Source organism: Pan paniscus, chromosome 10, assembly GCF_029289425.2.
Source record: "Pan paniscus chromosome 10, NHGRI_mPanPan1-v2.0_pri, whole genome shotgun sequence".
Classification (NCBI taxonomy): Eukaryota; Metazoa; Chordata; class Mammalia; order Primates; family Hominidae; genus Pan; species Pan paniscus.
The window spans coordinates 101,507,684-101,534,658 of NC_073259.2; the positions used below are offsets into that span (position 1 = coordinate 101,507,684).

A 26,975-nucleotide genomic window follows, 5' to 3' on the forward strand; every position below is an offset into this window, starting at 1 on the left:
AGACCTTCCCTGGTCCCACTAAGTGAGTCTCCCTGTTGGGGACTGGTCCCACTCTGCTCACAGCCATCAAGACTCAACATCTGGAATTATCTTTGATCCATTCTTCTTACACTTTACGCAGGGAATGTTCAACCAGTCCAGTTGACTGCTCATTCAAATCTGTTTCTCCTCTCTGTCCCTTCCTATTGCACAGTCCAGAAAGACATCATGGGTGGCTTTGGAGGATGGACACGACTGGAAAGGACACAGATGGGCCCTCTGTGGGCTTCTATAAGAGCAAAGATTAGCCTCCTGATATTCCGTGGGAAATGAGGAGACACACTACACAGCCCGTATTTAGTTTTCTTTACTATGTGATGTGTGTTCACTTACTTTCAATACTAGTCACTTCAGGAATATGGTTCTTAACTTGTTGAGGGGTTTATCAATTCCCTGGAATACATAATAAAAGCTATAGATTCTTTCTTAGAAAAATATACAAAAGCAAAATTTTGCAAATCATGGGAGAAGGGAATTTCTAGGCGACCGCTTCTGCTTTACCAGCCAATCATCTACTGTCTTGGATACTTGCAGCGTTATCTAGTCTTTTCATTCATTCAGCAAACACTTCCTGGAGACCTATAATGAGACCAAGCACAGTCTGAGATGCTGGGTTTGCATACAGTGAAGAACAAGATAGACATATGTCTCTGTCTTCATGGAGCTTACATTATCCAGCATGAGAGACATTAAACGAGGTTGGGTGTGGTGGCTCACGCCTGTAATCCTAGCCCTTTGAGAGGCCGAGGTGGGCAGATCACCTGAGGTAAGGAGTTTGAGATCAGCCTGGCAAACATGGCGAAACCCCATCTCTACTAAAAATACATAAATTAGCTGGGCGTGGTGGTGGCCACCTGTAATCCCAGCTAATTAGGAGGCTGAGGCAGGAGAATCGCTTGAAGCTGAGAGGCGGAGGTTGCAGTGAGCTGAGATCATGCCACTGCACTCCGACCTGGGCGATAGAGCAAGACTCCGTCTCAAAAAAAAAAAAAAAAAAAAAAAAAGAAAGAGACATTAAACGAGCAAACAAATAATCAATATAAAGTCAGGTAATGGTAAATATTCTGAGGGAAAATAAAGCGGGGCATGGAATAAGGGTGGGTGAGGCTATTTTAATGGTGTGGTCCTTTCTAAGATGATATTTGAGAAAGACCTGTAAGGTCATGAGAAGAGGTCAGAGAAGCACATTGCTGGCAATGGGAACAGAGAGTGCAAAGGCCCAGAGGTCTTTCCTTCCTCCTAAGATGGAAAGCGAGGTCTAGGATTCTGCATATTTACTTCCTCCCATAATAGGTAGCCAGCACAGTTCTGAGGGCACAGTGCCAGGTTTTCCGAGTGGAGGTTCTCTTCAGGTTCTGATTTCAAACGTCCAAATCCTAGCCTCCACATTTCAGGGCTTCTCTGGAATGTCTCTTCCCCTGGGAAACTTTAACTCATCTACTAAAGAGCAATCTACGATTTCTCTGAATATTAACATAATTTTTTTAAAAAGTACTTACAGGTTTGCATGGTGGCTCATGCCTGTAATTCCAGCACTTTGGGACGCCGAGGCGGGAGGATTGCTTGACACAAGCCTGGGCAACATAGCGAGACCTCGTCTCTACAAAAATATTTAAAAATTAGCTGGGTGTGGTGGTGTGCGCCTGTAGTACCAGCTACTCAGGAGGCTGAGGTGGGAGGCTCTCTTGGGCCCAGGAGGTAGAGGCTGCAGTGAGCCGTGAGGGAGCCATTGCACTCCAGTCTGGGTGACAGAATGAGACTGCCTCACAAAAAAAAAAAAAAAAAAAAAAAAAGCTTGTTACTTTCTAAGGGTGTGTGTTTGGGGCAGTGATTTTGTTTTTCTGGGCACCTTAGTAACACTGCGGCCACGCTTCCGCAACTAAAGGCGAAAGTCCATAGCAACGATCCTCCCTTTCTCTCTGCACCCGGGCCGCTTTCCCGCGGAGACTACATTTCCCAGAATGCCCCGCGGGCCGGGACGGCGCGCGCAGCGCTGTTTCGTGGGACCAGGATTGAAACAAGATGGCGGGCTCGTGGTGAGAAGCCGTCAAGGTAACCGCTTCCCTCTACTCCTCCTGTCGAGGACTTCCTCGAAACTGGGCAGTCCCACAGTGTTTGTCGACAGTTGTCGAGGTCTCCCGCCTGTCGTTCCCGGCAGGGCGAGGTTGCCTGCATCCCCAGCCTTTCTCCTTCCTGCAGAAGAGCCGGCATGTGGCTGCGCGCTTCCTATAGCGCCCCCTTTGTTCCCTGGCGGACGCCCGTTGGGGAGGTGATGCAGCTTGTGGCTCTAGGGACTCCTTTAGGTCGAAGAGTTCCGGTGCTCCTAGTACCCTGTTCCTCAAACCTCTGGCCCTCAGAGGCTCTGTAGCTTTTGTTTTGGGGTTGAATTCCGGGCTAAGGGACTTGACCTCTGAAATGATCTTCCTGGGGTGAATAATCTGACTCCCAGCAGGGCGTGCTTTTCTCTGGGCTTCGGACAGAGGGGACCTAATTTCCCCCAAGATGTTTTATTCGTGGTCAGAGGTCATGGGTTTACGTCCCACGCATGTATTAAGCAGCGATATACTGAGCAAGTAATCGATTGACCTCTCTGAGCCTTTGTTCTTAATCTGAAATGGAGTTGCCTGCTTCACACACTTGTGAAAGTCAGAGCACATATTGTATATGAAAGTGGGTTGTAAACTAAAAAGCACACCTATGAGCTCAGGGTTAACGGTGTTAATGTACTGGCAGTGCAAGGTATCAGTGTGAGTGGTTTAGACTAGCAAATAAGAGGGCCTGTATCCTAATTCTCTTTTATCACTATTGGGGGAAGGCAACGGATACTCATTGAAGACTATTAAAAACAAGGTTTAACAATGGTTATTTGTCATTTATTCACAACAGGCCATGAAGATTGTGGTTTTCCCCATTTTGTCATTGGAGAAACTGAGGATCGTTTAGTTAATGACTTGTTTAAAGTTTCCCAATTTGGCAGTGACTGACTCTAAAGTCCTTGGAAGCAAGACGTTTAAATTTTGTACTTTAGTTTCTTCATGAATCAGAATAAAGATACCTCACATGATTAATACGAAAGCAAAATGAAATGGTGGTGAAAGTACGTTAGAAAGTTAAAGACTTTATACACATATAAAATGGTGAAATTTTATCTGGGACTTGAGGGCATTTATGAGTTCCTCCAATTGAGTAATAGGCTAAGGATAGGCCTTGTTTGATATTTGTTTATTATTATTATTATTAATGGCTCAGGGCAGACAAATATTTCATTTAATCAGAAACAGGATAGTACTGTAAATGATGTAGTATCTTGTGTATGGAACCTTGGAGGTTGTACACAGCCACACTAGCATTAAAAGAATGAATACTCTGTACCATTTGTGAGTGACTGTTTCAAGAGTAATTACACATTTACTGAGTATTCATTAAGTGGAAGGAGCTGCACTGGGTCCTGCAGAGAAGTTTGCATCTAAGATAAATAGTAATGGACATAGTTCCAGTGGTTCTGATCTTATATTCTGTCCATGTTGCTCTTCGTCCTGTTGTTCAATCATGTGGAATTGCCAAGTTGTTTAAAAGCATTGCTTCAGTTGACTTCTAGGCAGTGATTCTTACCTTGTTCTTGTGGTGTTTAATATAACTTAAATTTACCATAGGTAGCACTGATTTTTCTTTATCTCTTCAGCAGGAGTAGAAATTGGTATTTTTAGAAGCAGATTCTAAAAGCAGTTTCTCTTCGAAACATCTTTTTTCATACCACTTGATAAGCATCTTGAAACACCATGGCTGTAACTGCAGTAAAATGGGTGATGTCAAAGAGAACTATCTTGAAACATTTATTTCCAGTCCAAAGTAAGTGAAATTTTTTTTAATGTTTAAAAGGTTTTAAACTTTTAAGAATTAAGAAAATTTAAAGCATTTAGTTATTGTATATGCCTGTAATTTGCAGGAGTGTTTGCAACAATGGAAAGTGGGAGAAAACCTAAATGTCAGTCAGAAGGGGAATGGATAGGTCAGATGTGGTGTCTCATGCCTGTAATCCCAGCACTTTGGGAGGCTGAGGTGGGAGGATTGCTTGAGGCCAGGGGTTTGAGACCAGCCTGGGCAACATAGCAAGACCCCCATCTCTAAAAAAAAAATGTGGGTCGGGGAGGGGAATGGATAAATTATGGTACATCTGAACTGTGACTGTCATGTAGCTGTTACTGACATGGAAGGATCTCCAAATAGAAACAAAAAAAGCATGTCAGAACCACATCTATATATATCTATCATATGATCTTATTTGTATGTTTAAAAGATGATCCATCATATGCATATGTGCATATGCATAAATGCAGAGGTAAAAGGTCTGGACCAAACAGTGGTTATCTGTGTAGCCCACTCTTGGGATTTGGCTGAGGGCAGGAGTAAGGGACTGGTTAAGGGTAACTTTCTCTTGTTCGATTACATGTATTACTTTTTTAGTATATCTCTTTTTTTTTTTTTTTTGACGGAGTCTGGCTCTGTCGCCCAGGCTGGAGTGCAGTGGCATGATTACTTTTTTAGTGTTTCTTAAAATGTGCGAATAAAGGGTAAATTCACAGTCCCATCTTCCAAAGATAATCATTGTTAATATTTTGGTGGATTGTCATTGTGTTTTTTCTATGTACTTAGCCATTTTTAAAAAAATGAAATGTAATTTCTGCCTTTCTTTTCTAAAGAACTGTATATAGTTAGTATTTTCTCGAAAGCTTGTTAATACATGTTTGACAGTCAAAGCATGGACCCAAATAAGTAAATAGAGTATTAAAGTCTTTTTTCTCAGCCAACTGTGCTTTCTTTTTCCTTTTCCTGTCTGTAAACAGAGTTTATAGCTCTTATAAACAGCTCTTATAGGAAGCTTTCCATTTCTAAAGTAGACATGTATAGAAGGCTACAGTAGGTTTGCCTTTTTATATTAAACTATGTCAGCCAACTTTTTATTTTTATTTTTTATTTTAGATTCGGGGGTACATGTGCAGGTTTGTTACGTGGATGTATTACATATACTGAGGTTTGGGCTTCAACTGAACCCGTCACCCAAATAGTGAACATAGTACCCAATAGGTAGTTTTTCAACTCTTCCCTCCATCCCTCCATTCTGTTTTGAGTCCCCAGTGTTTATTGTTCCCATCTTTGTGTCCATATGTACCCAATGTTTACCTCCTACTTGTAAGTTAGAACATGTAGTATTGGCTGTTTTTGCATTAATTCACTTAGGATAATGGCCTCCAGCTGCATCTGTGTTGCTGTAAAGGACATGATTTTATTTGTTTTAATGTCTGTGTAATAATCCATGGTATGCATATACACCACATATTCTTCCAGTCCACCATTGATGGGCTTGTTTCCATGTCTTCGCTATTGTGAATAGTGCTCTGATAAACATGCAAGTGCAGCTGACTTTTTAAATACAACTCTGCTTGACCTTGACCTTTGTCTCTTCTTTCTTATTTCCTATTTACCACCATTTGTAATTGAAAGTTTGCTTATTGAATTAGGGAGAAAAGAGCTATTTGAAGAATGGAGTAAAAGTAAAGTAATAAATAGGCAATTTGTTATGCTTGAGACGAGGAAAATATTTTACTCAGTAAACACCTTTGTTGAATAGAATGCTCAAAAGTTTGCCAGATCCTACTCTATTTTATTTTATTTTATTTTTTGAGACTGGATCTTGCTCCATTGTTCAGGCTGGAGTGCAGAGGCATGATCTTGGCACACTGCAACTTCTGCCTCCCAGGTTCAAGTGATTCTCCTGCCTCAGCCTCCCGAGTAGCTGGGATTATAGGCACCTACCACCAGGCCTGGTTAATATTTGTATTTTTAGTAGAGGTAAAGTTTCACCATGTTGGCCAGGCTGGTCTCAAACTCCCAACCTTAAATGATCCTCCTGCCTTGGCCTCCCGAAGTGCTGAGATTACAGGTGTGAGCCATTGCGCCTGGCCTAATTTTTGTATTTTTAGTAGGGGAGGGGTTTCACCATGTTGGCCAAAACTGGTCTCAAACTCCTGACCTCAAGTGATCTGCCCACCTCAGCCTCCCAGAGTGCTGGGATTATAGGCATGAGCCACCGCACCTGGCCACCAAATCCTGCTCTTATAGGAAGCTTTCCATCCCTGCTTCTTTGCTTGCCCCACTCTCCCATTTTTTAGGGCCCTAAACATAGAAACATTTATTACATTATATTCAAAGTAAAATCAACTTAGAATTCAGTAAATAGAACAGGACATTGCTTAAGAGACTTTGGATATAAACCAAAATAAGTCACAACAAAACTACAATCAGCTTTTGATTATCTAGGAGCATTTTTGTTGTTGAGAATTGGGAGAAAGACCCTTACTCTTACTTCTTAGATTCCTCTTTGCCTTGCAGGAACCCAGCTCCTAGGCTAATGAGAAGTCACATCCAATCAGTTTTTACATAGACTATGTTTTGAAACAATTAGTCCTCACACAGGCCCATCAGAAAACCAATTAATGTGTCCCTGAATAATTGAAAATTATTTATATATCTTTTTCCCCACTGGATTTCCCACTAAGTTTGTACTGTATCTAATTCATTTTGGTGTCCCTGGGGCCTCTCATTCATGATAGGAGATCTATCAGTGTTTGTTCAAGTAATCTGAATGGTTTAGAGTTAACTCTCAAAATATCTAGTTAACTAAGAATTAGGTTACCCTAGAAAATCATTCCGTTATCAGTTATCCTAATACTCAGTGACCTAACTTCTTATATCCTAAAAGTCCCTTATACTGCAAAGTTCCTGTTGCTACTATTACTGAAAGTAAAGGGCTGGGCAGGGTGGCTCACACCTGTAATACCAGCACTTTGGGAGGCTGAGGCAGGCTCTGAAGTTTGAGACCAGGCTGGGCAACATACGAAACCTCATTTCTACAAAAGTTACAAAAATTAGCTGGGCGAGGTGGTACACGCCTGTGGTCCCAGGAGGGAGCCAGCTTACTCAGGAGGCTGAGATAGGAAGATTGCTTGAGCCCAGGAGTTCGAGGCTGTGATTGTGCCGTTGTACTCCAGCCTGGGAGACAGAGTGAGACCCTGTCTCAAAAATAAAAAATTAAAATTAAAGAAAGTTTCATTACTGTTATTATTGATGTTTAATAAAAAAGGGAAGGACAGTAAGATTGGAGGCAAAGCGAAATCATGATTAAGGAAGAAAGTTCAGTGAGCAAAAATAAAAAGCCTTCCTTATATTCTAGAAGGAATATTTTAAAATTTCCCAAATGGTCAGTCAGCCCGGGAATGTAGAACACTTCACAGTTTTCAAAGCATGTTAAGCCATTTGATCCTTATAACAGCTTTGATTTTGGTAGCCCATGTAGTATTATCCTCTTTATGAAGGTAAAGAAACTTGAGTTCTGTGGCCCTCATAAGTTCACCCAGGGTCACATATTTGGTAAACAAAAACTGTGACCAAAATCTGGATCTCCCCACCTTACTTTGTCCTGTATACTTTCTACTGTACTTCCTTTTCTGTAGCAAGGTAAAATACTGAGCATTTGAAGATGGGACAACTTTTAGCTTTCATAGCTCTTTCAAAATGCAATTAAATATATATATGTAACAAGAATAACTCATAAATTACAGAAATTATTGTTAATTGAAATTCTTTTGGCACATTGAGCTTAATTGCTGTTAACTTTGGCATTGGTCCTAATTATATATTTAGAGCTTCTGCTACTTCTATATCCAGAATTACTTCCATTGGTAAAATATCAGGTAATGAATGTTTCCTTATTTTTTTTTCAAGGTGAAGTCTCACTCTGTTGCCCAGGCTGGAGTGCAGTGGTGCAGTCTTGGCCCACTGCAGCTTCGACCTCCCTGGGCTCAGGTGATCCTGCTATCTCAGTCTCCCAAGTAAGCAAGACTACAGATATGTACTACCATGTCTGGTTATTTATTTATTTATTTATTTTTGAGATGGAGTTTCACTCTTGTTGCCCAGGCTGGAGTGCAATGGCATGATCTTGGCCCACTGCAACCTCCGCCTCCCAGATTCAAGTGATTTTCCTACCTCAGCCTCCCAAGTAGCTGGGATTATAGGCATGTACCACCATGCCTGGCTAATTTTGTATTTTTAGTAGAGACGGGGTTCCACCATGTTGATCAGGCTGGTCTCGATCTCCTGACCTCAGGTGATCTACCCACCTCAGCCTCCCAAAGTGCTGGGATTACAGACGTGAGCCACTACGCTTGGCCTATGTTTTGTATTTCTTTGTAGAGATGGAGTTTTGCCATGTTGCCCAGGCTGGTCTTGAACTCCTGGGTTCAAGTGATCCACCTGCCTCAGCCTCCCAAAGTTCTGGTATTACAGGCGTGAGCCACCATGCCCAGTCCTTATGAATTTTTCAAACTTCAGTTATGCAGAAGCATTTGAGAGGCAGTTCGGCAATCACTTTTTAATGTGTAGGCACTATAGGGGACACAGTAATGAACAAGGTGCAGTTCCTGGCCTTAAGGAACTTATTTAGACTTGTAGGTGAAACAGACATCTAGCAACACTAAGAATGCCCAGAATATGAGGCAGAATGTGATAAGTGTGTCATGAGGGCACAAACAAATGTCTGTGTAAACACAGAGTAGAAATTTTACTGAGTTTCTTGTTAACTAAAATACTGTTGTCTTGAGTTTTCTTGTCTGCATATTTCAGAACACTTAATTCTGTCACCCAGTCATGTTTCTTTCAGTGAAAATGTATATCATCTAGTTGGTTTATATTCAGAGATACAAAATTGTATTTTTTTAATTTATATTTTTTATTATTAATTTTTTTTTAATAGAGATGGGGTCTCACTATATGACCCAACTATGTTGCCCAGGCTGGTCTTGAACTGCTGGATCAAGCGATCCTGCTGCCTTGGCCTCGCAAAGCACTGAGATTACAGGAGTGAGCCACCACACCCCACCAGTTTAAATTTTTTTAGAAACGATTTTGCTCTGTTGCCCAGGCTAGAATTCAGTGGCACAATCATAGTTCATTGCAGCCTCACCCTCCTAGGTTCAAGTGATCCTTCAGCTTCAGCCACCTGAGTAGCTGGGATTATAGGTGCATGCCACCATGCCCAGCTAATTTTTAAAAATATTTTTTAAAGATAATATCTCACTGTGTTGCCCAGGCTGGTCTCAAACTCCTGGCCTTGAGCAGTGTTGGCCTCCCAAAGTGTTGAGATTACAGGCGTGAGCTACCATGCCTAGCTTTATAATCTTCTTTTAATATTAACCCAATCCATGCATAATTAGGAAGGTCCCAGTGATGTCAAACAAGAAAATAAAATATGGCCAGGTGCAGTGGCTCACACTGGTAATCCCAGCACTTTGGGAGGCCAAGGCGGGCTGATCACCCAAGGTCAGGAGTTCAGGACCAGCCTGGCCAATATGGTGAAACCCCGTCTCTACCAAAAATACAAAAATTAGCCGGACATGGTGGGCGCCTGTAATCTCAGCTACTCGAGGGGCTGAGGTAGGAGAATTGCTTGAACATGGGAGGCGGAGGTTGCAATGAGCTGAGATCGTGCCACTGCACTCCAGCCTGGGCGACAGAGCGAGGCTCTGTCTCAAAAAAAAAATAAAATAAAAAAATAATAAAATGGTATAAATGATTTGTCTTACGGAATGCTCCTGTTTATAAGCACAGATAATTGAGAATTAATCTTTTCAGAGATGAAATTAAGTTTTGAATTTGTATTTTATCTTGTATCAATGGAATTTTGGGGCTCACATTTTGCTGAATAGTCTTTTTTATGATAATCATGGATTTAATAGCAGCTTAACCTCTCTAGGGCAAAAAAAAATAATGAATTTAGTTAAGGGACTTTTTAATGCCTTGGGGTAAGGATTTAGAGCATATGTATATGCAGTTATTGGGGAGAGGAGATGTGTACAAAGGTGGAAAACACAGATACATGTAAATAATGCAAAACAAAAAATGACTATAAAGAAGGTATATCAATGTCATATGAGGCACCGATTGTGGGACATGTAAAATAGACAACTCTTTCTTCTGTGGAGAACCTTAGGGGCAGGGAGAGTAAAAAGGATTTCATGGAAGAAGAGTGTTTGACCTTTTTTTTTTTGAGATGAAGTCTCACTCTCGCCCAGACTGGAGTGCAATGGCACGATCTTGTCTCACGGCAACTTCTGCCTCCCGGGTTCAAGTGATTCTCCTGTCTTAGCCTCCCGAGTAGCTGGGATTACAGGCATGCACCACCACACCCGGCAAATTTTTTGTATTTTTAATAGAGAGGGGGTTTCACCATGTTGGCCAGGCTGGTCTTGAACTCCTGACCTCAAGTGATCCACCTGCCCTGGCCTCCCAAAGTGCTGGGATTACAGGCATGAGCCACTGTGCCTGGCGAATATTTGACTTTTAAGGATGAGGGGTATTTGAACAAAATGGGGCTGGAATTCCATACTGAGGACGTGGTAAAGGCATGGAGATAGGGAAGGCAGGATAGGTTACAGTTCTATATCACAGGAACAAGAGGCTCTGTTGAGACTTTGATTCTTGGCATTGACCAAGGTGCATTCAAAACTTGCTTTTAACTATATTGAGCTACTTTTAAATTTTTTTCTTTATATTAAAAGAATACCCTTTTTTGAACATAGAATCTTTCACAAGCTTTTAAAAAAGCAATTATAGCTGAGCACGGTGGCTCACACCTGTAATCCCAGCACTTTGGGAGGCCGAGGCAGGTGGATCACGAGGTCAGGAGATCGAGACCATCCTGGCTAACACGGCGAACCCCGTCTCTACTAAAAATACAAAAAAATTAGCCAGGCGTGGTGGGGGCCTGTAGTCCCAGCTACTTGGGAGGCTGAGGCAGGAGAATGGCGTGAACCTGGGAGGCGGAGCTTGCAGTGAGCAGAGCTCGCACCACTGCACTCCAGCCTGGGAGACAGAGCAAGACTCCGTCTCAAAAACAAAACAAAACAACAACAACAAAAAAAGAAAAACAATTTTGGCTCTTGAATTTGCAGGTATTCTAAAAAAGGAAAATATGCTTTAAAATGTAAGCATTTTGATTAAGAAAAGTTAATTTTAAACAAATCATTTCATATTTCATCACTTCACCACCACCACCCCCCCTTTATAAACTATGCACCTTGGAAAACCCAAATACTTTATTTTTATTTATTTTTTTGAGACAGAGTTTCGCTTTTGCACAGGCTGGAGTGCAATAGCATGATCTCAGCTCACTGCAAACTCCGCCTCCCGGGTTCGAGCAATTCTCCTGCCTCAGTCTCCCGAGTAGCTGACCATGCCTGGCTAATTTTGTATTTTTAGTAGAGACAAAGTTTCACCATGTTAGTCAGGCTGGTCTCGAACTCCTTGACCTCAGGTGATCTGCCCACCTTGGCCTCCCAAAGTGTTGGGATTACAGGCGTGAGCCACTGTGCCTGGCCCCAGATACTTCAAGTTCTTTCTTGGAAAGGCTGGAGTACCCAAACACTTTTATTTTTTTTCTTACCTGGAGTCCTTGTGCCTGTTACTCACTCTGCTAGAAACATTGTTTTCATCTCTTATCAATCCTTACTTATTTTCTCATTCTTCAGAGCACCTTGGACATCATCTCCACTGAAAAGGCTTTCTTGAACCTGCACAATTTGTTTGGTAGCCTTTCTGTGTGGCCCATCTTTGCCAATGTTTACCATTCCTAACAGTGCTTATCCTCTATGTTGTAATTGTTTGTCTGTCTCTCTCACAAGCAGACTATACCCTTTTGAGGGTAGGGACTGAGTCTTGTTTGTTGTTGAATCCCTAGCCCCTAGCACAGGCCTGTTTCATACTAAACAGTAATGTTGGTTGAATGAGTAAAACTAGCTTTAAATTTATGGAGAAAATATGCTCAAATTAACCAAATCTGTTTTACTGTTTGGGGTTTTTGCAGATGGAGCTTTATATTGTGTTTGTCGTAAATCTACGTATTCTCCTCTACCAGATGACTATAATTGGTATGTATTAAAATTCAATTGAAGAAATAATAGTCTTAGCTATAGCTGAAATGATTTAATTTTATTTCTTGTTTTGATGTCTGATGCTTTCTTTTCTCATTATTCTTTCCTTAATTTTGTTTTTAAAAATTATTTTAATGATTTTATTTACCCAGTATCTGGGCTTATAAACATTTTAAATAAAAATCATTGTCATTGTGTTTCATTGAATATTTAATTTGTTATAAGACAGACATGCTGTTTAGAACTGCTATCTTTTCTTCCTGAAGCATGCTTTAGCTTTTTGGAAAAGTTAATTAGTTTTTATAGGGTTCATATCTATTAGCTTAATCCATTATTATCTTTTCTTTTGTTTGATATTGAATAATCCTAAATTATACATACTTAATTTAGCCACCATTTATTTGGTACTTATTCAATTTAGTCACTATGATAAGAACTAGGAATAACATATGACATTGTCTTTTTTCTCTGCAGCAGAGTCTGATATGCAGAAACTGCAACCTATTTTCTTAATCTATGTTGTTTTTATTACAAATTATAATAAAAATATTTTTTCTTCTCTCTTGACACTAGTTTTATTTTTATTTTGTTTTCGAGATGGGGTCTTGTTCTCTCGCTCAGGCTGGAGAGCAGTGGTGTGATCTTGGCTCACTGCAACCTGAGATGGGGTCTTGTTCTGTCACCCAGGCTGGAGAGCAGTGGTGTGATCTTGGCTCACTGCAACCTCCACCTCCTGTGTTCAGGAGATTTTCCAGCCTCAGCCTCCTGAGTAGCTGAGACTACAGGCGCATGCCACCATGCCTGGCTAATTTTTGTATTTTTAGTAGAGATGGGGTTTCACCATGTTAGCCAGGCTGGTCTCAAACTCCTGACCTCAGGTAATCTGCCCACCTGGGCCTCCCAAAATGCTGGAATTACAGGCATGAGGCACTGCACCTGACCTTTTATTTTTGTGAGACAGAGACTCACTTTGTCACCCAGGCTGGAATGCAGTGGCACAATCTCAGCTCACTGCAGCCTCAACTTCTGAGGTTCAAGTAATCCTCTTGCCTCAGCCCCCCAAGTAGCTGGGACTATAGGCGTGTGCCACCACACGCAGCTAATTGTGTATTTTTTGTAGAAACGGGGTTTCACCATGTTGCCCAGGCTGGTCTTAAACTCCTGAGCTCAAGCAATCTGCCTCCCTCGGCCTCCCAGCGTACAAGGATTACAGGTGTGAGCCATCATGGTTGGCCTTTTATTTTTGAGACAGGGTCTCGCTTTGTCACCCAGACTGGAGTGCAGTGGCGCTATGTCAGCTCATTGCAGCCTCAACCTCCCAGGTTCAAGCTGTCCTCCTGCCTCAGTCTGCCCAAGTAACTGGAACTACAGGTGTGTGCCACCACACCTGGCTAATTTTTTTAATTTTTTGTAGAGACAGGATTTTTCCATGTTACCCAGGCTGGTCTCAAACTCCTGAGCTCAAGTGATCCGCCTTGGCCTCCCAAAGTGTAAGGATTACAGATGTGAGCTACCACGCCTGGCCTTGATACTAGTTTTAATTGTACATCTAATGAGTACTATAATAGCGATGAAATTGGAATAGGTAACAGTTTTTGAACCTGGAAAGACTGAGTCATATAAGTGTTTTGCATTATATAAAACTATCTTCTCGTGAAGAAATCGTTTGACAGATTAAATGTTCATTGTAGCCATGTTATGGTATTCAATCTTGAAACCACGGTGAAACAATCTAATGCCTATTCTTTGTTAGCTACAAATGTATTTTGTTGTGGTATTTAAGCTGACATATTCTGTGGGATGGTCTTCATTTGTCTCCTGTGTTATGGGTACCAGGTTTGCCAATCCAGTGATGTAGTATCTTCAGCAATTTGTGATTAATTTTAGCTTTTATTTATTTATTTATTTATTTATTTTGAGATGGAGTCTCATTCTTTTGCCCAGGCTGGAGTGCAGTGGCGTGATCTTGACTTCCTTCAGCCGCTGCCTCCTGGGTTCAAGTGATTCTCCTGCCTCAGCCTCCTGAGTAGCTGGGACTACAGGTGTGTGCCACCACACCTGGCTAATATTTGTATTTTTAGTAGAGACGGGGTTTTGCCAGGCTGGTCTTGAACTCCTGACCTCAAGCAATCTGCCCACCTCGGCCTTACAAAGTGCTGGGATTACAGGCATGAGCCACCACGCTGGGCCCAGAATGATTATTAGGCCGGGCAGTAATTTTAGCTTTAGGCTGGAGTGCCCACTGCACTCCAGCCTGGGTGACATAGTGAGAGTCCATCTCAAAAAAAAAAAAAAAAAAAGGTAATCATTTTGCCTTGAATACAGTATAACTTCATTTCTAAAACATTCTTTTTTTTTAGCAACGTAGAGCTTGCTCTGACTTCTGATGGCAGGACAATAGTATGCTACCACCCTTCTGTGGACATTCCATATGAACACACAAAAGTATGTATGAGAAAATTTCTTGCAGTTTTTAATTTGCTGTTAGAAATGTTTGCACTTCTTTATAGTATCCAAAAAGAAGGGAGTCATCTGATTTTCTTTGTTTTAGATTTTCTTTTGGCTTTTTAATTTTACTATTTTGATTTTTCTCTTATTTATTTTTCATCTGCTTTCTTTACAGTCTTTTTTCAGAATACAAAATGAACCATTTAAACACAATTATGGCATCAGTTTTCTGGTCTAAAAAATTTGGTAGATTTCTGGTTAAGGATCAAATACATCTAGTATAAAATTATAAAATGCGTTATCCCATACTACCCCATATTATAATCTAGACAATTATGAAAAAGTTGTATTTTAGAGTGCTGGGATTACAGCTACTTTTTTACTATTGGTTCTGACAGTTTTTTTTTTTTTTTAACATTTGGTGAATTTCTTTATTTTTATGTTTTAATGGGCCAACATAGGTATATATTTTGAATGGCCCAGTTAGATTTTTTTCCCTATTTTTTAAAAAGCCAAGTACTAGATAGAAGAGGATTTTGTATTTTTTTAATATAATTTATTTTTAGTTTGACCCAAGTCTTTTTATTGTTTTGTATTTGAAATGCTTTTTCCTATTTCTTTAAGCCTCCTTCTACTAGGTAATGTTTGATTAGTTTTTTTTTGAGACAGGGTCTCACTCTGTCACCCAGGCAGGAGTGCAGTGGCGTGATCCGGCTCACTGCAACCTCCACCTCCTGGGTTCAAGCTATTCTCCTGTCTCAGCCTCCCGAGTACCTGGGACTACAGGCACCTGCCACCACGCCCGGCTAATTTTTGTATTTTTAGTAGAGACGGCGTTTCACCATGTTGCCCAGGCTGATCTCGAACTCCTAAGCTCAGGTGATCCGCCTGCCTCGGCCTCCCAAAGTGCCGGGATTACAGGCATGAGCCACCGTGCCCGGCCTTGATTTGCTTTTTGAGGAGAAAATTAGATGGTTTAAGTCATCACATGATGTATTTAGTGGTACTTATTTTGAAAAATCATCATTAGGGTCAGGGTGCTGGTTGATTTGACAAATAATTTCTTTTTTTTTTTTTTTGAGACCGAGTCTCACTCTGTTGCCCAGGCTGGAGTGCAATGGCGCAATCTCGGCTCACAGCAGCCTCTGCCTCCTGGGTTCAAGCGATTCTCCTGTCTCAGCCTCCCAAGTAGCTGGGACTACAGGCGTGCACTACCACACCCGGCTAATTTTTGTATTTTTAGTAGAGACAGGGTTTCACCATGTTGGGCAGGATAGTCTCGATCTCTTGACCTCATGATCCGCCTGCCTCAGCCTCCCAAAGCGCTGGGATTACAGGTATGAGCCACCGCGCCCGACAAATAATTGCTATATTCCTTTTTAAACTCACCATTTTGTCTCCCTGCTTTGTTAGGAAACAAAAGCCAGGTATCATAGGTACTAATTCAGTGCCTCTTTTTTATCACTTACTTGGGCAACGTTTAGAAAAATAGGCCTACATCACTGAGTTTTGGCCTATAAACCCTCCAGGTCACACTATATTGTGCCTTTGTCCATTGTTATTTTGTTAAATATCTTCGGTTTATTTGCCGTGTTTTAGCAATTATACTAAGAATGCCAGGTCATTTCATAGCATCCAGACTCTTATCCCCAAATGGCTCTTTATATCTCTGAATCTGACCCTCCTCAACTGTCAAAACTTTCCCACTGTACTTGTAGAACTTACCACCCTTGGCAAAATCTCTTACAATCTTAGCCTATTCCAGAATGTTGCCTTCACCTTCTGACTCTAATAGAAACCTGCCTGTACCCTGGAGACGTTACTTCCCCAGCAGTTCTTTTAAGTAGTTGCTGTTTTCTCTCCCATACTCTTTTACCACTGGGTCTAAAGATGGGGAAGGTATCTCTGTAGCTCTTCACTGTCAAATCTAGATCATTTCTCTTCCTTCCTAACAATTTCTAGCTTTGTAGCTTGTATCATTAAACTGCATCATTTACTATCTTTTTTTGTTGCTGTTATCTACCAACTGCCAGGTTATTTCTCCTCCTCCACCACTCTGCACTTCCTTGAATATTCTAAGCTTGCTGTCACACTTTCTCCAATACTGTTTTACCCTCATTCTTTTACTTCAGTATCCATGTAGGTGATCTAATACCGTGGTGTCTCACTTCTTGATCTCTCTCTACATCAGCTACCCACTTCCATGGGAGGATTCCCTATGATTCCCTAGAGATATTCTAATTACCAATAATTGCTGCTCCTCTTTCCCAGTCTAAATTTTAAGAAATCCAATAGTTAACTACCAGTCCCTCTTGGTCTCCCAGCTCCAAGAATTATTCATTCCCTCTTTGTAACCTACATCGATTGATCCAACCACTTTTTCACAGTCCCTCATGTATCTCACACATTCTCACTCCCTACTTAACCCAGCACAGACTGATATCATGGTTTATCATTATCATCATTCCTCTGTACACATGACCACCTCCCCTGCATCCTCTTTCTTTGTTGTGTTTCCTTTGTTTTGACAATTATCTTCTCTGCCACATCATCAATATTCATCTCTCTAGTTTAGGTAAGTAATCACTCCTACAAGTTTTCAAGTAATCACTCCACTGCCACCATACTGACCACAACCCCAGCTGTTCTTCAGCTGTATTAGGTGAGCTCTCCACTCAGAGCTTTTGTATTTCCTGCTTCCGTTGCCTGGAATGCTTTTACTTCATAGTTTACTCTCTTTCCTTAAGGTCTTTTTCCTTATTTGTTATCTTGTGTGGCCTTCCTTGGCTACTGCATTTAAAGTTGTACCTCTGCTCCTGCACTCCTTGTTGTCCTTTGATTTACTTTTCTCAATAGCATTTATCATTTCTAGCATACTGGATGTTTTCTGGCTATCTCCCATCACTAAAATGTAAGCTTGATGAGGACAGGGCCTTGTGTGTTTTTTTCCCCTGCTTGGTCTTCAGCACCTGGAATAACGCTTTGAACTTGGTAGGTGCACAATAAATATTTTTCTATTAAGTGAATGAAGTTGTTCCTTCCTCTTCATGCTTCAGGGTTTTTTGTTTTAGGGCTAAGAGACATTCACATCAGAAAGCATGGGAAGTTTTTGTTTGTCAAGCAATAAATTGTAGATTGGGCTGCAAAATAAGAAACACTCTTGAGAACATGTTACTATTAGTAGAATAATAGTAACATGGGCTCAAGCAATCCTCCCACTTTAGCCTCATGAGTAGCTCGGACTATAGGCACACACCACCATGCCCAGCTAATTTTTTAAATTTTTGTAGAGACAGGGTCTCACTATGTTGTCCAAACTGATCTTGAATTCCTGGACTCAAGCAGTCCTCTCACCTTGGCTTCTCAAAGTGCTGGGCTTACAAGCATGAACCACTGTACCTTGCCCAATCTGGTTCTTTTTTTTTTTTGAGACAGAGTCTCGCTCTGTCAACCAGGCTAGAATGCAGTGGTGTGATCTTGTCTCATTGCAACCTCCATGCCTCCCCAGGTTCAAGCGATTCTTATGCCTCAGCCACCCAAATAGCTGGGATTACAGGCACTCGTGACCACGCCTGGCTAATTTTTGTATTTTCAGTGGAGAGGGGGTTTCGCCATGTTGGCCAGGCTGGTGTCTAACTCCTGGCCTCAAGTGATCTGCCTGCCTTGGCCTCCCAAAGTGCTGGGATTACCAGGCATGAGCCACCACACCTGGCCCCATTCTGGTTTTTGTGACAAGGCTCTGACTTGTCTCCCTTTCTACTTTTCACTGATATCTTTGTTACTTTGCATTTCTGTAGTACAGTCATGCATTGCTTACTGATGGGGATATGTTCTGAGAAATGCATCGTTAGGCAATTTCATTGTTATGTGAACATCATAGAGTGTCACTTACGCAAACCGAGATGGTGTAGCCTACTACACACCCAGACTTTATGGTATAGCCTATTGCTCCCAGGCTGCAAACGTATACAGCATATTACTGTAGTGAATACTATAGGCAATTGTAACACAATGGTCAATATTTATGTATCTAAACGTATTTAAACATAGAAAAGGCACAATAAAAATGTGCTATAAAAGATAAAATGTAATATACCTGTATAGGGTACTTAACCAAAAATGGAGCTTATAGGACTGGAAGTTGCCCTGGGTGAGTCAGTGAGTGTAAAGGCCTAGTACATTATTGTACACTGCTGTATACTTTATAAACACTGTATGCTTAGGCTACACCAAATTTTTAAAAAAATATTTTTCTTTCTTTAATAATAAATTAACCTTAGGTTACTGTCACTTTTAAACTTAATAAACTTAAAAAAAATTTTAATACTTTTTTACTCTTTTGTAATAACACTTAGCTTAAAATATCGTGTACAGCTATACAAAAATATTTTCTTTATATCCTTATTCTATAAGCTTTTTTGTATTAAAATTTTTGTTTGCACTTTTTAAACTTTTTTTGTGAGAACTAAGACACAAACACAGTCTAGGCCCACACAGGGTCAGGATGATCAATATTACTGTCTTCTACCTCCACATTTTGTCCCACTGGAAGGTCTTCAGGTACAGTAACATGCCTGGAGCTGTCATCTCCTATGATAACAGTGTCTTCTTCTGGAATACCTCCTGAAGGGCTTGCCTGAGGCTGTTTTACAATTGACTTTTTTTAACAAGTAGGAGTACGCTCTAAAATAATGATACAAAGTATATAGTATAGTAAATGCATAAACCAGTTGCCTAGTCATTTATTATTATTTTTATTATTTAATTATTTTGGTTGAGACGGGGTCTCACTACATGTTACTCTGGCTGGTTTTGAACTCCTGAGCTCAAGCCTCACAAAGTGCTGGAATTACAGCCATGAGCCACTGTAGCCTGCCGTTATTTATTATTATTATCAAGTATTATGTGCTATACATAATTGTATGTGCTATACTTTTATACAGCTGGCAGTGCAGTTGGTTTGTTTACATTGGCACCACCACAAACATGTAAGCAATGCATTGCACTATGGCGTTCTGCACCATCACTAGGTGACAGGAATTTTTTTAGCTTCATGATAATCTTATGGGACCACTGTAGTATACACTGTCTTTCATCACTGTACATTATTGACTAAAACATTGTTATTTCAGGCAGAATCTTGCCCTGTCACCCAGGGTGGAATGCGGTGGCATGATCTCAGCTCACTGAAACCTCTGCCTCCTGGGTTCAAACGATTCTTCTGCCTCAGCCTCCCGAGTAGCTGAGGTTACAGGCATGCACCACCACACCTGGCTAATTTTTTGTATTTTCAGTAGAGACAGAGTTTCAACATGTTGGCCAGGCTGGTCATGAACTCTTGACCTCATGTGATCCGCCCACCGTGGCCTCCCAAAGTGCTGGGATTACAGGCGTGAGTCACTGCGCCCGGCCTCAAAACATTCTTATGCAGCCCATGACTTTACTTAATTGTGCCACCTCCATTGCTTTTTAAAAAACACACACACATATATATATATATATATATATAAACAGAGATGGGGGGTCTTACCATGGTGCCTAGGCTGGTCTCGACCTCCTAGGCTCAAGCATTCCTTTGCCACTTTGACCTTCCTAAGTGCTGGGATTACAGGTGTGAGCCACTGCACGTGGCCCACATTGCCTTTTTTTTTTTTTTTAATTGACACAGGGTCTGTCTGTGTCACCAAGACTGGAATGCAGTGGCGCGATCTTGGCTCACTGCAGCCTCCGCTTCCCAGGCTTAAGTGATCCTCCCATTTCAGCCTCCTGAGTAGCCAGGACTGCAGGTGTGAGCTACCATGCCTGGCTAATTTTTTGTATTTTTTGTAGAGACAGCGTCTCCAACTCCTGAGCTCAAAGTGATCTGCCTGTCTCAGCCTCCCAAAGTGCTAGGATTAACACATGTGAGCCACCGCACCTGGCCACATTGCCTTTTAAAGAGGTCTTGTTTCATGTGCATAAACTAGATATAAATATATGCTATAATATTTAATACAGTGGTAGAATGTAGTTGTCACTAATAGCGTATGAATGTAAAGAAAATATCTGTGTTTGAATTGTTTCTTACTGGTTGTAAATTCAGATTTTCATTGTATTATAATACATACATATTGTTATTTTAAAGCAAGGCAGTGTTACAATCTTGTTACATATATATTATTATTATTGAATATGTTACTTTCATTATGATAGCGTTATATAGTATTGAATGTTACAATCTTTGTTACATACCTTAATATCACTTAATATTTAAAATATAGGTAACTTGACCCTCCAAGATAGTGATTCCTTTTGTTTTCCGTTTTGTTTTGTTTTGAGAGAGGGTCTCACTCTTGCTCAGGCAGGAGGGTACTGTGCAGTCATGGCTCACTGCAGCCTTGAACTCCTGGGCTCAAAGGATCATCCTGCCTCAGACCCCAAGTAGCTGGGACTGCAGCCATGCACCACCACACCTGGCTAATTTATTTTTTGTTTTTAAATTTTTTGTAGAGATGAGGTTTTTAAATTTTTTGTAGAGATGTTGCCCAGGCTGGTCTCAAACTCCTGGGCTCAAGTGGTTCTGCCACCTTGACCTCCGAAAGTGCTGGGATTACAGATGTGAGCCACATGGCTGGCCAAGACACTGATTCTTAAAGTCTTTAGTGAGTCACTATTACTGGTGGAATATGTTGTATATCATTCATGTGTGTTGAGGAGATAAGATTTTTAGTAATCATTAACTTTGGGGGAAAGCTATTTAAATTACAATAAAGCACTGTTTGGTGGCATTTTAGTCACCTGAAATGAAAATGTTGAAAATTTTTCTGCTTCCATTGGATGTAAGAAATGTCATTTTCTTTCTTTTTTTTTTTTTGAGACAGTCTTGCTCTTTCGCCCAGGCTGGAGTGCAATGGTGCAATCTTGGCTCACTGCAACCTCTGCCTCCTGGGCTACAGCGATTCTCCTTCCTCAGCCTCCTGAGTAGCTGGGATTACAGGCATGCGCTACCGCACCAAGCTAATTTTTAAGTAGAGATGGGGTTTCACCATGTTGGCCAGGCTAGTCTTGAACTCCTGACCTCAGGTGATCCACCTGCCTTGGCCTCCCAAAGTGCTGGGATTACAGGTGTAAGCCACTGCACCCGGCCAAAAAATGTCATTTTCAATGAAAAGTTTTTAATTGTTTCTCATCTTAATGATATAAAAGGTAAATGGTAAACTTTTAAGTTAAAAAATAATAATAGGCATAATTTATACCTTTGAGAAACAGAAACTAAAGTAATAAGTACTTTATTACTGCAGAAAATAAGAACATTAAATGAGGGCTTTCTTTTTTTCTTTTTTTTTATTTGTAGTAGAGACACGGTCTCGCTGTGTTGCCCAGGCTGGTCTTGAACTCTTGAACTGAAGTGATCCTCCCACCTTGGCCTCCCAAAGTGCTGGAATTACAGGCATGAGCCACCACACCCGGCCTTTCTATTTTTCTTTCTCTTTTTTGAGACAGGGTTTCACTCTGTCACCCAGGCTGGAGCGCAGTAGTGTGATCACAGGTAGCCTCGACCTCCTGGTCTCAAGTGATCCTCCCACTTCAGCCTCTTGAGTAGCTGGGACTGCAGGTGCATGCCATCACACCTAGATAGTTTTAAAATTTTTTTTGTCTGACCATGTTGTCCAAGCTGGTCCCATGCTTTGGAACTCCTGGGCTCAAGTGATTCTCCTGCCTTGGTTTCCCAAAGTGCTGGGATTACAGGCATGAGCCACTCACTGCACCTGGCCTAAATAAGAACTTTATTATTGGAAAAGAAACCTAAAATTTGCTGTGAGAAGAAAAATATTTCTGACTAATGAATAATGCAACTAAGTGAAACTTTGTTTTGATAACTTATTTGCCCACCCTAAAGTACTATAGTGAATTACTGAATATGGTAATTGTTTTATTGTAATCTCAAACAAATGCTGGCTAACATTCCCACATCTTCATGATGTTTGTTACTGATTATTTTGTAGCCTATCCCTCGGCCAGATCCTGTGCATAATAATGAAGAAACACATGATCAAGTGCTGAAAACCAGATTGGAAGAAAAAGTTGAACACCTTGAGGAAGGACCTATGATAGAACAACTTAGCAAAATGTTCTTTACTACTAAGCACCGTTGGTATCCTCATGGACGGTAAGTTTTCTTTTCTTTTCTTCAATCTCTACTACATAGAGTAAAGGAACACATGGATTTTCTTGCAATAACAAACTTCTGAAGTGGTGTTTTGCATGAGGAAATTAACCCCAAGTAGAATCACCTACTATGTTGTACTTTTTTTTTCTTTCCTGAGACAGGATCTCGCTCTGTCACCCAGGCTGGAGTGCAGTGCCACAATCTCAGCTCACTGCAGCCTCAACTTCCAGTGCTCAAGTGATCTTCGCACTTTAGCCTTCCGAGTAGCTAGTACTACAGGCATGTGCCACCACACCTGGCTAATTTTGTTCTTTTTTTTTTTTTGAGACAAAGAGTCTTGCTCTGTCACCCAGGCTGGAGTGCAGTGGCGCGATCTCGTTTCACTGCAACCTCCACCTCCCAGGTTCAAGCGATTCTCCTGCCTCAGCCTCCTGAGTAGCTGGGACTACAGGCGCATGCCACTATGCCCGGCTAATTTTTTGTATTTTCATTAGAGGCGGGGTTTTACCGTGTTAGCCAGGATGGTCTCGAACTCCTGACCTTGTGATCCACCCACCTTGGCCTCCCAAAGTGCTGGGATTACAGGCGTGAGCCACCGAGCCTGGCTCTTTTTTTTTCTTTTGTAGAGGCAAGGTCTCACTCACTGTGTTGCGCAGGCTGATTTTAAACTCCTGGACTCAAGTGATCCTCCTCCCTCAGCTGGGATTGTAAGAATGAGCCACTGCCACTGTACTTTTAAATTTACATATAATTTAGCTAAAATGAAATAGTACTTCTTTTTTTCTTTATTTTAATAGGGGAATTTAACCAGAGCTTTCAGTGAATTTTGTAAGAGTTCTTGAAAATTTTTACATTCTATGAGGTATTCATTTAATATGTTGTTTTTGTTCATTTTCCTGTTAAGTAATTGATTGTGTCTTCAGCCCTTTATCAATTTCTTTATCATATTTTGAGTTATCGAAAAAAACATTGGGGTACAGAAAATGATTGGGCAGCGTATGTTGTTCTCAGTTCCCTTGGAAACTAATTGCCCTGATGTTTGCAAATACTCACATTTTCCATCGATTCTTACCTGCCATTTGACTCTGGCATTAATTAGTTTTCCTCTTTTGGATTTTTTTCTTTTGTATCTATCTTCTTCCATACCAAACTATAAGATGTTTTTGTTGTTTATATTTGAACAAACTTTTTTTCTTTTTTTTTTTTTTGTGAGAAGGAGGTCTCATTATGTTACCCAGGCTGATCTTGAACTCGTGGGCTCAAGCAATCCTCCTTCCTCAGCCTCCTAAGTAGCTGGGATTACAGGCACACTCTGCCACGCCCAGCTAGTTTGAACAAAACTTTGTTCTTACTTGTTTAACTCAGTAACTAGCACTGGCTGGCATATTTATGGCAGGGTACATTTATAGAATTAATGAATATACATTTATCAAGTGGCTCTAAGTGCTGGTTAATGTAAAACATAATCCCCACTTACAAATTGTTTATAGTCAAGGAGGGAAGATAGTAGAGTAAATAAACGGTTAAATCAAGTGTGATAGAGCCTTGAAGGAGGGTTAGGAGTTAACCCATGGAGAATGAGGGGTAAACTTCACAGGCAGAGGAAACAGCATTTCGGATAAAGTGTGTGGGGGAAATTACTAATAGGTCGGATTATGGCACCCAGAATATTAATTTATTATAACAAAACATAGCCCATCGTTTCCTGTCTTAAGAAGCCCCTTTCTTAATAATCTCTATAATAAAAGTGATTTTTTTGTATCATTTTCCCAAGGAAAAATATTGATTTTTTGGGGGGGCAGGCAACATAGTCTTTCAATTCCTGCTTCTCTTTTGTATCTCCTTCCTTGATTTTTCCTTCTTATTTATTTTATTTTATTTATTTATTTATTGAGACATAGTCTTGCTCTGTCACCTAGGCTGGAGTGCGGTGGTGTGATCTCAGCTCACTGCAACTTCCGCCTCCCAGGTTCGAGTGATTCTCCTGCCTCAGCCTCCCAAGTAACTGGGACTACAAGCATGTTGCCACCATACCTGGCTAATTTTTTGTATTTTTAGTAGAGACAAGGTTTCACCATGTTGGACAGGCTGGTCTCGAACTCCTGACCTCAGGTGATCTGCCCACCTTGGCCTCCCAAAGTGCTGGGATTACAGGCATGAGCCACTGCTCCCGGCCTTCCTTCTTATTTAATACCCACTTTGTTTATGCATGCTATCTGGATTTTTCTCTATATTTTTAATTGTAAGGTTAGGATATGTGCAAACAAATTAGGAAACCATCTCATAGCCCTGTGTCTTAAATCATTAAATCTCATTATATTCTGAGATTTCTTTTTATGATTCTTAACATCTCAGGTTTATTTTTGATTTATATCACATTATCCAGGTATTTGAGTTCAAACCTTGTTTCAACTTCTTCTGTAATGGCTTTCAGTACCTGTTTCTTTCCTGCATGTTCCATATTGCTACAATCTGTTTTAAGCATTCATAACCAAATCACTCTAAAGGTATGTAACTTGACGGAGACAAGACTGAAGACAGGGAGACTAGGAGTCTTAAAACCGAGCATGTTGTCTTTAGACATTTGTGTCTAGTACCCTATGTTTAATCTTATTTACTTAATCTTACTGCTAATCAGCTTTTGACTGCTAGTTAATTTAATCTCCTGATATTTTTTCCCATCAAAATTACTAGGCGTTTTTTAATTGTAAAGTGACTTTAATTAGATTATCCCAATATATATCCTAATAAAGAGCTTGGCAGAAAAACCCCAGAGACTAGTTTATGTGTATAAAGAGAAATTTTATCTGTAGGCCTTGTCCTTGTAGATGTATCATCTTGCTGAATTTTAAATATGCCTATGTGTAATCACTTATCATTCAACACATATTTATTTGATATCTACATATGTATTTTGGATTAATGTGAGTCATTTTCAAGTGTTGGTTTCTGGATGTCAGTGGCCATTTCTTTCTTTTTGCCTGTCTATCTATCTGTCCGTCTGTCCATTCATCCATTGATTCATTCATTCATTCTCAGCTTGTTTTCCCTAGTCAGACCATTTCATTTTAAACCTCATTTAGTATATAGAAGGATGATTTACTAAATATTTCACAGTTCTTAAGTTACAGCAGTCAAAAGAACGGGACTCATTATGAATTTAATAACTGGGGGTATATAACTTCTTCTTAAATAAGTTTTTATTAAAAGGTATAAAACACATTTTATTTTTATTTTTATTTTTTATTTTTCTGAGACAGAGTCTTGCTGTGTCGCCCAGGCTGGAGTGCAGTGGTGCCATCTCGGCTCACTGCAACCTCCGCCTCCCGGATTCAAGCGATTCTAGTGCCTCAGCCTCCCAAGTAACTGGGACTACAGGTGCACATCACCATGCCTGGCTGTTTTTTGTATTTTTAGTAGAGACGGGGTTTCACCATGTTGGCCAGGCTGGTCTCAAACTCCAGACTTCAAGTGATCCCACTGCCTTGGGCTCCCAAAGTGCTGGGATTACAGGTGTGAGCCACCATGCCTGGCCAAAACACACATTTTTAAAAAGTATTTTTAAACTATGCAGAAGTATTTAAAATATAAAATAGAAGTGTTCTCTATTTCTATGTTCTCCATAGGGAATTGGGTATAATATGAGGTAGGACTGTTCATAGAGGTAGAGGTTAACCTACCTAGATGTTGAACATCTTCTCATGTGCTTATTGGCCATTCATATGTTTGGGTTTTGGTTTTTGTTTGTTTTCAGTTAAGTATCTGTAGAAATATTTTGCCTATTTTTTAAAAAGCAAATTGGTTGTCTTACTAAGGTATAAAACTTACAGACCAAAGTGCTATATGAGCTATATGCTTTGTAAATTTTTTTATCTAAGCTTGCCTTTCACTATGTATATATGTATGTATGTATTTTAATAGATGCTGTCTTAGATGTGGTTTCCTAGGAGACCCTAAGATAAGGATTTTTTGGTTGTTGTTTTATTTCAATTTTTAGCTTCAGAGGGTACACAAGGGTATATTGTGTGATGCTGAGGTTTGGAGTATGATTGAACCCATCACCCAGGCAGTGAGGTAGTGCCCAATAGGTAGTTCTTCAGCTTTCTCTCACCTCTTTCCCTCCTGTCTGTTGTCCCCAGTGTTTTTTGTTTCCATCTTTGTGTCCGTGTGTACCCAGTGTTTGGCTCCCACTTACACGTGAGAACGTGTGGTATTTGGTTTTCTGTTTCTGTGTTAATTCGCTTAGGATAATGGCTTCCAGCTGCATCTGTGCTGCTGCAAAGGACATGATTTTGTTCTTTTTTTATGTCTGTATAGTATTCCATGGTGTATGTGTACCACATTTTCTTTAT

At 40.6% G+C, this 26,975-nt stretch overlaps 1 protein-coding gene and 1 long non-coding RNA gene across 6 annotated transcripts in view; one reads left to right on the plus strand and one right to left on the minus strand.

Moving 5' to 3' along the window:
* Positions 1-330: 330 nt before the first annotated feature.
* On the minus strand, positions 331-1,997 carry LOC117975175 (uncharacterized). Its single transcript, XR_004665384.2, has 3 exons — positions 1,889-1,997; positions 1,539-1,639; positions 331-618 (listed from the first exon to the last, which is right to left on the minus strand). It is a non-coding gene; the product is annotated as an uncharacterized LOC117975175 (long non-coding RNA).
* Positions 1,972-26,975, plus strand: part of MRPL42 (mitochondrial ribosomal protein L42) — a 52,060-nt gene continuing 27,056 nt past the window's right edge. For 2 of the 5 annotated variants that reach the window (XM_055095984.2, XM_003816871.5), the window contains exons 1-5: positions 1,972-2,091; positions 3,725-3,888; positions 11,960-12,023; positions 14,387-14,471; positions 22,460-22,623. In XM_055095984.2, coding sequence (XP_054951959.1) covers positions 3,819-3,888; positions 11,960-12,023; positions 14,387-14,471; positions 22,460-22,623 — 383 coding nt within the window. In that variant the 5' untranslated portion in view covers positions 1,972-2,091; positions 3,725-3,818. Of the gene's footprint in view, positions 2,092-3,721; positions 3,889-11,959; positions 12,024-14,386; positions 14,472-22,459; positions 22,624-22,784; positions 24,388-26,975 lie in introns of those variants that run through there. The other 3 variants (XM_055095982.2, XM_055095983.2, XM_008969981.4) reach the window with 3 other exon arrangements.